The sequence below is a fragment of the Haemaphysalis longicornis genome, unplaced genomic scaffold, assembly GCF_048455015.1.
Source record: "Haemaphysalis longicornis isolate Haplotype H1 unplaced genomic scaffold, Haemaphysalis longicornis Haplotype H1 scaffold_3, whole genome shotgun sequence".
Lineage (NCBI taxonomy): Eukaryota > Metazoa > Arthropoda > Arachnida > Ixodida > Ixodidae > Haemaphysalis > Haemaphysalis longicornis.
In genome coordinates, this window is record NW_027526335.1 from 234,122,953 (window position 1) to 234,135,291 (window position 12,339).

At 45.8% G+C, this 12,339-nt stretch overlaps 1 protein-coding gene across 2 annotated transcripts in view; it reads right to left on the reverse strand.

Annotated features, from left to right (window-relative positions):
* LOC144176057 (pseudouridine-5'-phosphate glycosidase-like) overlaps positions 1-12,339 on the reverse strand; it is a 307,408-nt gene that overhangs the window by 179,712 nt on the left and 115,357 nt on the right. For both annotated transcript variants that reach the window (XM_077705179.1, XM_077705180.1), the window contains exons 5-6: positions 10,114-10,205; positions 8,242-8,353 (exon numbers count right to left, since the gene is read on the reverse strand). In XM_077705179.1, the coding sequence (XP_077561305.1) occupies positions 8,242-8,353; positions 10,114-10,205 (204 nt within the window). The remainder of the gene's footprint in view (positions 1-8,241; positions 8,354-10,113; positions 10,206-12,339) is intronic.

Below are 12,339 nucleotides of genomic sequence, written 5' to 3' on the forward strand. Positions count from 1 at the left end.
TTACGACGGGCAGGAGGAGGCAACCCATCGTCTCTCAATCGCGGTTCAGACTTGTTTTGAAGTTTTGAAGTTGAATAAAATGTGTGCGTTAAACCGGGGCATTTTGCTCAGGGAGTTGGCTGCGATTGCACGAAAGAAGTACCACGATGCTTCAACGCTTTTTATATGGAATGTACTGAGGTAAGAGAATATCCATGTCGTGTTATGGCCGTGATGCATTCAATAGAAACGGTTAAGCGTTTGTTTACACTTGTTTCGTTTGTCGTAAAATGTCCAAGCACTCCGGCAATACGCTGGCAGATAAGCCGGCGAGCCGACGCTGAGCAGACGACTCATCTCTTTGCCGGAAGTGCGTGAAAAAGCCGCCCAATAGCAGTATGTCTAGCCCATGACGAGCATCTGGGAATCGATGACGTAGACATGTGAAGATGGCGGCGTCCAAAAACACGAAGGGAAGGGTGAGGAAAAAAGCGACAAACTTTGCAACAAAAGTGTGAGCTTTCCGCTGCGCGTAAAAGAGTAATACTTGGCACAGGTGACGTTGGCGACCCAATCTAACGATTGCGCTAGTTCCTTTAGTGTGCTCAAAACGCCTTCCAGGGCCCCTTTAAGCGAACTAGCGCAACCGTTAGATTGGGTGGTCAACATTATCTGTGCCAAGTATAACTTTTCTCACAATTTCATTGCCAAATTCGTTGCCACGTTCCCACCCTTTCCTGCGTTTTTTTTTGGGCTTCGCCATCTTTCCGCGTGTACATCATTGATTCCCCCATGCGCCTCACGAGCACAAATCTTGCAATTGGACGGCTTTTGCTCGGACTTCCGGCGAAGAGAAGCGGCGTCTGCTCAGCGTGGTCGGCTCGCGGCGGCGCCTTTGGTTAATTAGCGCTTCCTGCAGCACGCCCAACGCTATATTGTTCGTCCGTATCTATCTTTTTTACTCTATTATCACGCTTCTCGCTACGGCGCGGTCGCTTGGCCGACACGATGACGACACGACGGCGACGCTGACTTCACAGAGTGGCGCGCCAATTGTCATATGACGCGAACGGCGACACGAACACCTCGGCAGATCCGCATGGTGTGAGACCGGAGACTCCCACAATACCGATCTGCCGAACGGTCGTCAGGAAGCGATCGAGAAGCGAAAACTGAATGCGCCCCGACAACATTCGTGCTGTAATGAATGCGGCTCTGTTCTGTTAGTTCATAAAGTGTAATCAGCATAGTACCTGAAGTTCATACAACTCACACTAGCGTTAATGTAATCTGTATTTCGGCTTACGACGCTTCACCCGTTCGCTTTGGCAACAGTTCAGTTATTCGTGTGCGACCAGCAAAGCTTGTACAAAGTATAAGCTCAGCTAAGAGCAGAAGAGGACTTACTCAAGGTTTATTAGGGAATAAGTAATCAATATCGACCGAAGTTTTTAGCGGAAAGTGCAAAACAAAAGCGCGGCGAGCACTATTCCCGCAGGGCGAAATCGCAGCAAAACAGTGCTGTTTATGGAGATCAGCCATATAGTATGAATGCAGGTTATTTCGGCGCGTCTGCCCTCGTTCGTGGCGTAGTGTACCAACACCTTGCGCTCGCTCTTTCCAAGTCGCCGGTTCAAATCCCAGTAGGGTGTTGCTTTTTTTTTTTTTTCTCTGCCTTCTAACGGGCATGGTTTGCGAATCGTATTCGCGAATTGAAAACAAAAATGTTTGGTTTGAACTGTATCAAACGTCAATGCATCGTTTCAGTCATTGGCCCGATTTGTTCAGTTTCAAACTCCTGCATTGTATACATAAAAAAAGGCAATTATACTTTCAGACGACTAAATACTGAAATGTGTATCTTTCAAAATATATGTCTTTGTGTAGAGTAAGCATAGTTGCCTCCCATTTTAACAAGACACAAGGCAGACTTCGGCGGGGGGGGGGGGGGGGGGGGGGAAGAGAAAGAATATAGGGTCGCGGCCGGCAAGCAAACAATCCACATATGTCAATCGGCAGCACTGAGAACGTAAAAAAAGAGCGAACATCCTTTCGGCCATCAGGACAAAAAGCGAGAGTGGAATAATTGTTTTGTGCTATCATCTGCATAGTCGAACAGAGAGGCAGCGCGCACGGATCTAAAAGTCACACTACTCCTTCGAGACGGCTCGTAATATCTCTTGAGCTGTACTTGTACAGTAGTTGATAAAAAAAGGGTCGAGTAGAAGTTTCCCGGAAAGTAAGGGGAAAGAGGAAATGGAATGCACGGCGCACTCTAAAAAATGTCCGTGTGCCGTGCCGTGCAACGTTTCGGCTGCTTTTCATTACGGTTATAAATTACAGCCGCTAGAATAACGGAATGGAATACTAGAACTGCCAGTGTACACGCGTGCATGGCGTCATTACAACACGACCAAGCTCGACTTAGGCACGAACGAGCGGCCAATTAGGCAATACACAAACCGACGTTGGTTCTTAACGCATGCAGCAACATTGACCGGTGGCTGTAATTATTCCACGTGCATCGTAGGAAAATAGCAATTCGGAGGGGCTTCGTGCCCTGGGTGGCTGTCGTGAGACGGGCTCCAGGGACGGGTAACGTCACTGTGTTTAAGCAGCTCTTCGCGAACCATTTGTCATATGCTCGACGCAAGGTCGACAGACGGGCTGACCTCCACGCTCTCCACCGTTGTGACGTGGAGTAGTCGACCAAACCTGGGCACTTGCGCTCTTTGAAGGAGTGTCTACTTGGCCCACTCTTTTTCGCTTCGGAGTCCCCAAAAGACTTCCTGATTTTCAGATGTGGTATACGCTTCCTCGTGGTTTTCCAATCACGTCAACGATGCCTCATTTAAAGGAGCCATGAAGACAAAATACAAGCTGGGTTAATTAAAAAGATGGCTTAGTCCCGATAACAATGATACCAATATCATCGCAATCTTTGAACAAATAACGGAGATATTAAAGAAAACGTGTGAAGCAGTCGCGACCCCTAGCCGATTTCCCGCAACTTTTGTATGACGTCACGAAACTTTGTTTGTGCGATTGGCCGCCGCCTAATTCACCTGTCGTGACGACACATGACTGGACGTCTGTAATAGGGCCTCTAGTTCCATTAGACCGCATCACTTGAATGCTAACGTGCAGTTAACGCACTGAAAATTATATTTTATGGTTGACCCGTATGACGTCATTCTTGCTCATAACACGTCACTGTGGGGCAAAATTTGAAAGTTTTTAAATACTTCTTGCATTTTTCGTTAAAAAAACATCTTTTGTGGCTGTAATGGAGCTGAGTGAAATACTGGATCCTAGTTCTTTCAAATTAAACAAAGTTTTGTTTTCTGTTCACGGCTCCTTTAAGTAGAAAATGATGTTCGCGAGTCGGGCCGCAGCATTCCAGCTCACTCGTTCGTAATGGGTGAGCCATTCATCCACATCTTCCACCTCCCCGCAAATTTCCGCGGTTGTCATTGCTGCTGCCAGCCGGCCGGCGGTGTCACCGAAGAGTTGCCTTGAGTCAGAGTGGTCATGGTTTCTCGGACGGGTGAGAGGCCAGCTATGCGACGGCTTCGACGAGGATCCAGCGACTCTGTTATCCGCACCTCTACCAAGACTTTTACTGGGATCAGCAGGCGACAAAGAAGCGAAGTAGAATTTATTCGCGGAACTGAATGCGGTTCACCGGAGAGCGTGGAGCGCGACCATCTATTCCGCCTAAAGAGTGCTTCGTTCCTGAATTCGATAATAACGTGCGCTGAATATTTGGACGGGGAACACGGACAGTGAAAAAGACAAAACCATACGATGGTGCGCAAACTAGCAACTGGTTTATTGAAAGCTTTATCGTTATTTATAAGCATGCGATGGTGAGTGTACATTGATAGAATAACCATGATATCTTCGTGTGCGTGCGCTCATATGCAATTGCACTTTTCTTTCATCATTTTTATCTCTTTTTCTGTGAGCCTTATTGTGGGCACGCTGATACATTTCCTAGGTTCAACAGACAGCATCACTTCCGAACCCTTCGGTCCTTCGAGCGTGACAGCACACTTGCTTGCTGAAAAGTGGGCTGCAAGGTGGCCTGGCGATTGTAATTGATTACAAGCATTGTCGTGCTCCCGCAATCTTTTATTTAAACATCGGCCCGTTTGTCCAATGTGGGATGAACCGCAGGGAAATGGAATTTAGTAGACAACTCCAACTGCTCAGTCGACAAATTTGTTGACATGTTTTACGCCACAAGATCCCTGCCCTTGTGCGTGTTGGTTTTGCGAGTTCACTTTCTTGCACATTGCCTTTAGTTTCGAAGGCGCTGAGAACAAAACGTGAACATTGCGCCTGCCCCTCTTCATCGGCCGGGCTGCTGGCGGGTGAAGATTTGCCCATCAAGTAGCACATGCCACCTAGAGCGCCACAACAATGGTGAAGCAGCCGTGTCGTGTCGTGCAACCGCCGCGATCGAACAGAATTTGAGGGCGCCATGAAATGTGTGATATTTGAGTAAAACGTCGTTCATGCTCTTGGGAGTGCGTGACTAATCACTAACACTTTGAGGTGTGTAAAGCTGCATCGCTTTCCTCCGTAGCCTACGGCTGCATTTCAGATGTATCTCAAATGTTCTCTCGAAGAAAGAATATTCGAGATACATCTGGGATACAACATTTGAGATACAGCAAATATTAGAAGAAACTCGGGGTTTTTCCCTAAATGCGGTCGATAGAAGAAGCGGGTGCCAGCCTATGTACAAAGCCGCAGCGCATACGATCGCCTAAGCCGCATCCTAGGTGGCTGATAATCGGCGCATACTAGTTTTACCTCCTCCCCTCGGCTGTTCCAGCGCACGCGCCGAACTTGCCTACTAGTTATAGCACTATAGTAAGCTGCTTCCCTTTCTATAGGCTGACACGCGGGCACTTTAATGTTCACTGCGGTAACTTCCCCGGAAACAATGCGTATGTAAAGCAAGCTCGTTGTTTCTTGTTTAGCGGCCATAATCTGTTTCTGACATTCCTTGACATGTTTTAAGCGTTCAAAGAGAAATCCGACGGTTTCTAGGCGCGTAACAAGGCGTGAGAGTTGTGCTCGAATAGGTCACTGCCAATCGTGTCACCCCTCAAGAGTTGCAGTGCTCGCCATATGTGGGTGCTCCCCACCCGCACACAGTGAACGCCAATGGAGCAGATAAGCGCAAACAATTCAATCGAGCCAAGGCAAGGAATGTTAGGCTACCAGTGCTGCACCAATCTTGCTTGATGTCGCTCACGAAGCGGTGCGCTGTTCCATTGACAGCTGTTCACTCATCCTGTCGGTACCGTTGCGCAAACAGCACCGGCGTGGCGTCTTGTCATCAGTGTAACGCGTGTCTACGCCAAAGGTTAGGCAGTTGGATGCACTTTATTGTGCTGTTTTAGAGCCATGAGCTGTGTAAGCATGGTCTTCGCAGTGGAACATACGGCTCCTGTTGTAACGTGTATTATGAGTCCGCTTCCGTATACTAAGTAAAATAAATCGTATTCAACGTAAAGTAATCACACTCATTTTTATTAGGTACAAGTGAACCGACTCCATCTTGGAACGAAAACAAAATGCAGACACGCTCAGTCTTAAAAATTGTGTGGAAGCTGCTCGAATCAAAATTATGTATCAGTTGATTCACAACCAACTAAATAAGGGCACTTCCAAATGCGTCTCCGTCATAACAACCACAGAAGAGCGTCACAAACTCTTTCTAACTCAAATTGAACTCCCTTTTCACGCCGACTGCGTCGATTACTCATTCTTTACTCGTGCCGTCAGCCAGCTGAACAGCCTTGATTAATCAATGACGACCTGCTCATCGTTGACGGAATTAGAAGAAAGAAATTTGCACCGTGCGTAAGTAATTTGAATGTGCCTGTTTTTAACTCCTTCCTGAGCAAACACTTATACGATGTATAAGTGTTTGCCTTGAAATTATATCATTAAATAGTGTTTTGTTGTTTGAAATGAAATTTCCCCCTGGAAAGTATGATTGCTTGTTACCACGTTGCGTCTTTAAGAATGAAATTTTCAGTGTCGACCTCTGCAACCCAATGACAAATGTGTTTTTGTTCGTCTGCCTTTTCTCATTTCATGCGGCGGCTAAAGTGACGCACGGGGGACCTGTAAAACTGTTAAATTCATTTTCTCTTGTCTAGCAAACAGATGTATACATGTGACTGTTCTGCCCTTCTGCGAGCATTCTAGTTGGATTGTCACTATGTACAAAAAAATGGTCACGTATCTGTTCCTTTCGTTGCAAATGTCGACGAAAGACGGTAGTCGACTGGCGCCCCTGCCAAGTAAATGCCCCCTTCCTCTTTCCCGCTCCCTTCTCATGCTGTACCTGTCCTGTCTCGTTCCTTCCAAGATAACACGCTAGAGGTTCGCTCAAGTACATTTAAATCTACCGCGTTCCACCGCGTCAGGTCGGGTGCCTCCATGCCGTACGGCGGAGACGCCAATCAATCGAGGCACCCTAGCTATGGCAACTTTTGTAGAACCACGTTGCCTTACTCCACGGGCGTTCCAAGCGAAACGTAAAACGTATCTAGTGGAACCTTTCGTTGCTGCCGCCGTTTGATTTCTTAAAATGCCGCCGGAAGCTATAGTAGCGCGGGCAACAGCAGCCGACGGAGTGAATTTTTAAATGCAGAGCATTTCAGTAACTCACGATGTCACCCGCGTTGGCGTCCGTAGTCCGCATCGCTCCCCCTACACTATATAAGGAAATAATACCTTCCGGCGCCAGGTTTCGATCCCACGACTCTGCGGGCGGGACGCAAGGTACACGGCGCAAGGTACACAGAATGGAAGGTTACGCATGCGCCTTATATCCTTGACTCATTCAACCGTCGGCCACAGGTGCGCCCTCTCCCCCGCGTCCTCCTCGCCTTCTCTCCGCTCGCAACACCCTCTCTCGCCGCGTTGGGTTAGCATCACGCATTCGTGTGGTGGCGCGATTTCGGCGCTATAACACTCTCTCGCGAAGGGCGTTGGATTGGATTCGATTGGATTGGATTGGATTGCCTTGGCTTGGCTTGGATTTGGATTGGGTTGGATTAAAGTGGATTGTGTTGGATTGTGTTGCGTCATAGCCGCGCCACGTTGCGTCATAGCCGCTTCACGTTGCGTAATAGCCGCGGCAGAGGGTTCACGGCACGTTTCACGTTTCACCATCGACTTCATCGACAATGTCTACGCTGGAAGACAACATTTACAACAAGAACAGCCAATACGTAATCCATAAGACTTGCAGGCGCGCCCCCCGCGGAAATGCTCTGCATTTGATCGTGCCCCTCGCGAGGGGGATGTTTTTAGACTCCTTTCTTGAGTTTGTTAACTCTCACAATTACCAGGTAATTTTAGGTGGTGATCTGAACATTAACCTCCTAAGCGAGAATAACCCACGGAATGAGCTTGTAACCATTCTAAACCTTCATTTCTGCCATAACGCCATAGCCTCGCCCACTAGAACTACTGAAAATTCCGAGACACTTCTAGATCTTTTTATTTTTTCTGTAGTTGATGTAGTATTTCATTCAGCATCGCAAAAACCACGCATCCATGAATTTTTTAATTAAGTAACATTGCAAATATCACTTACGTGTTGACTTTCTGTCTTATATTTGCGTAATGTCTTGTTCTTGCTCAACAATGTTGACACATACACATACAAGTATACACATTGCCACCGGACTTAGACGTTTAAATTTGACTGTGGGTTGTGCAGCTTGGTTGTTTCACTTTGGCCGGGTGGCTGAATCGAGTCGCCGACAGACAGACGAACAGAAATACAGACAGACCAAAATTTCTTCGTTTAAGTAGCCCAAGAAAGACTATCGTATTTAAAAATAGCTTAAAATGATAGGCTGCGGCCGTGGAATTCCTCGTTACTCGTTCTGGGTCGATTATCCAGAAAGTGACCAATGTTGGGCCTTCACATACGGACTGGCACGTCAGGCTACTACAAATTCACGGCTGCATCCTGCGTGCGGCACTTTCTTTCCCTTCTTTGTCGTTATGGATACCAAACCGCTGACCATTTGAGTCTCCCTGCTGAGGAACGCCCAATGTGCATTGCGGGCGCTTTGTGGAAGCAGCTTGACGTGGATGAACTGTAGAGTTAAAGTGTCGCCAGGGAAGCCGTAATGCTTGCCTGATGACACCTCAGCATTTGTACTTGTACCGGTTTCGTTCCAAATTGCTTAAGACGCAGTGCAGCTGCAGTGGACTCACTTGACTCGCCACCCCTGTGCACTCCCCCGATGCCTCCCGTTGCGAAGACTTGGACACCAGCCCGGTTGCAGGCCAGCATGGTGGCCGATACTGTGGTTCCCCCGGACAGGCCCTGTGGGGACCACTCAGGGTGACCATGCTTTGCACTGAACTACACTGGCACCACACGCGGTAAACTTTGCTTCCACTCTGTTTCCACAAAGCCAAATAACTTAATTATAGTTTTGCAAAGCTGGCTCAATGAAACAGATTCTCCGAAAGAAATCTTATATGCGTTTCTTATGACAAAACTTTTGGACGAATTATATAAAACACGAATACCTCTGTACATAACTTCTACTTGTACAGAGTTGCGCTGAAGCGGTCCGTAAACCATCAAAACAAATGTCAGCTTGGTAAGCCAGCACGATAATATTGTTGACATGCGTTAGCCGATCACTGCTGCCTATAGTGATGTCATAAAAAAACCTAGCGCAAATTGGCAGATATTAAATCCACGATGGATAGGCAAAAAACTGCAGTTTTAAACTACCTGCTTTCTCCCTGTCATGTTTTGCGACACATAAATGTATCAAATTTAAGCAATAAGCATTATCCAGCTTCGTAACCGAGCAGGTAGATATTTCATTCTAAGCTACAGCAGTGACACGTGAAAACTTTAACAATGGAATAAGATGCAAAAAGAAGGGCTGCGTTTACGCCTTTCCGCCAAGATATAATGTAGAAAAATGAAACAACCCTATTCTGTGAAATTCTGTAAAATGTAAACGCAGCACACCAAGAAACGTTGACAAAATACCTTTATTTTTGCATAGATTATTATTGAAAGGTTTATTCTGCTGGTAATTTTGGGGTGTTGTTTCTTATCGCGGTGTGAAAATATTGCGCCAAATACATAAAAATAATTTTCAGTCAAAATGTACCAGTGCTTAATGTAGCACTAAATGAAATTCAAAACATCTTTTTATCATTCAAGTACTTTGCCCACAGAATCTTTGATTAATAGAGATATATTCTCGTGCGCAGCATCCTTATAGGTAGAATCAACAGAGGGAAACGGCGAAAACAGGAATAAAGTAAAGTTACAAGCACAAGACGCAACAACAAAGGGCATCATATGTGTGTACAGACGCACATACTAAGAAAGAGCACAGCTAATCAGTGCACAAAAAAAGCAGACAACGTTAACGATGGCGCTCGGTGGGGCGATGATTTCTGGTAGATAGTTTATGCCCTTTCACGCTTCCAGTAAAAAGGAAATCGAGCAGGTGACTATTGCTTGGAGGCATGCGTACTTTTTGAGAGTGGTTACGACGGCAGAAAATAAATGGTGATCGTTAAATGTTCCTGGACCTCAGGTCGAAGTTATGGCGCATACCTTGCGGTAACGGTGAAGTGTTTTGTTCACTATGATAAGCGAGTAGTGGATAGTTTTGATGGATTGCACGCTGGTAACGGCGACTATTCACTGGTACTTAGCACAAACCTGTGATGGAGCCAGCAAACGATTTTTTCTACTTTCGACTAAATTGATTAGTGTAGTTTGACCCCTGGCCCTTAAAAAAAGGAAGCAAATTTGAGCTCTCGGTGAGTGAAAGTGTCCTATGTTAACTACTATAGCGAAAATAGAGCAAGAGACAAAGAGAAACAACAAGTTCAGTTTACGTAAGGATTTCCATGCTCAGTGTGCATGTGTGCAAACCTAATACAACTGACTGAACAGAAGTTTGAGAACAAAAAGACGACGTATTTAAAGAGGAGCGTGGCATAAATTAGCAGTCGGCGCCTAATTTTCCGAGGATAACGCCATCCCCATGCCATTTTCACGGCCTTTGCTTTTATTAGACCGCCAAGTTTTTTGTTGTCACATACCTTGGATAGTACCGCAGGGAGGTCCCGGCGGGAGACCTTGGTCGCGTCGCCTCCCATTTTCCCAAGGGACTCAAGGGCTTCCCGGTTTAGTCCTTTGGAGAGAGATAAACAGTTATTGGCTTGAATCCAAGTACTGCACGTTCATTACGCGGTGTGCACAACTGCAGAAAATTCAGGCTCCAACTAGGCTTTCGCCTGCACATTCTTACAAAGTTGTAAGCATGTAACGTAATTTTTCTAATTCTGGTATTCAAAGCGAGGCTCTCTTTGGCTGTCCTCCCGCTTCTCCGGGGGCTCCAGCTGTTGTTTTCTGGCAAGGTGCGCCGCTGGGATTCATCTTACAGCAGATAACTTTGGCCTTGGGGTACCTCTATCGCGGGACCGCGAAATGAACAGGAGGAAGGTGCGCCCGGGAAGGTTTCAGTAGATAACGCTTGCCTTCGGGTATCGTGACAGCGGGGATAGGAAGCGACTGGCAGCGCGGAAGAAGAAGAAGAAACACCTTTATTTGGGAGCATATATTTGAGAGTTGACCATTGTGGCCGCCGTTTTGGCGGCTACCGCGGCCGCCACGGTGAGCAGTCTGGGCAGCGCAACGCCTCCTCCCACTGCTCACACGTGGGTATTCTTGGGAGTTAGGGATCGCTCGGGCATCCGCACATAATGTGCTGAAGGGTGCCGAGGGACTGGCAGGCAGTAATTCAGGTGAAGGGTATACGGCTGGCTGAATTAAATGAAGCGCCAGTTTGTGTACGTATCATGCTTCCTGCGCTTCGAGTCGGTTGCGTTCAAAAAGCGTGCTGGCCACCAGGAGCGTCTTCGCTGAGCAGACCTTGACTTTATTAAACGGGCTCATGCACTGAAACCCTTCCCGTTCCACCGAGCTAGAACGGGTAAATTATGTACTTTGAAGATGGATGTTGGGATTTAAAATCGAAAAAAAATGTAAAAAGGGTAATTAAACAAGATAATTACACAGAAAATGACTCACTAAAGAATACAGATAAATACAAAAGATCTAAAAGTTACTATCGCGTTATTTTCCGCTGACTGTTTCTGCCTGTGTGTGAATTTGTGACAAAATAATTGAGGGGTTAGTATTGTTGAATACTAGCGTTAATTAAATATATTGTCATTTTATCTGAAGTTTTTAATGTTTCTGCATGTTTTATTAGCTCTGGTTTGCATATTGCTATATAATTTCTATGGATATTAAGAAGTTGTTGTCTGTGTTCATTTGTTATAGGGCAGTCCTTTAAATATTGGTCGAAACTGTCTGCTGGTAGGTTACATTTACATATGCTATTATTTGTAATGGCAAACCTGTGAAAACAAAACGGAAATCTACCGTGTCCAGTGATAAACTGTGACGTGTAATAGTTGGTGGGAAAGTGGGCCGGAATTCTGTGAACATTTTTTATTCATTGTAATTAATTTCCTTCATTACCTTTATTTTCTTTTTGGTGCCACTCAACATTCCAATGTTTTCTTAGGCTAATATTGAGCAGTGTTTTGATAAATTGTAGTGAAATAGGCCAGTCAATTGTTTCGCCATATTTTGCTGCTTTCTTAGCCATTTCATCCGCTCTTTCGTTACCGACATTGTAACTGTGACCTTTAATGTAAGTTAACGTTATTTTGACCGGGTTTTCTATTTTGTTTACCATTTCTTTAATTCTAAATATATTTGGGTTCCGGTTATTTGGATTGCTAATTGATTTTAGGGTTGATAGGCTATCGGTATACAACTGTACGTTACCTTCTTTGAAGCTAGTTTGGAGGTATTCAATTGATTCTGCCTCAAAGTTATTGCTGTACTCCGGAAGTTTGTATTGTTTGGTTTCTACTATTTTGCGGGGTTTATCTGAAGTATACAAGCTGCTCCTATACCAGTTTTATCTTGCGAGCCATCTGTAAATACTGCCAAGTCGGCCTGCGAAATTGGTTGAGTAAGATAGGTAAAAGATATCTGCTGGATGCAGCTGCCATATATCTGCTTTACGGATGAAGTCCTCGTGCAGTGTGTCGACTCCTTGCTACAGACCTTACACGTTTTTAGTAAACATCGCGATTTGTATGAGTGCACTCATGAAACACTCATCACAGCTGGTTATTTTTGTTAGCAGGTCATTGCTGTCAGCGGAGATCGGAATGTCCGATGTAGTGTCTTCTCTGGTGGGTAGAGCGGGGAAATCTTCAGCTATATCAGTTCTAACCGGTGATTTT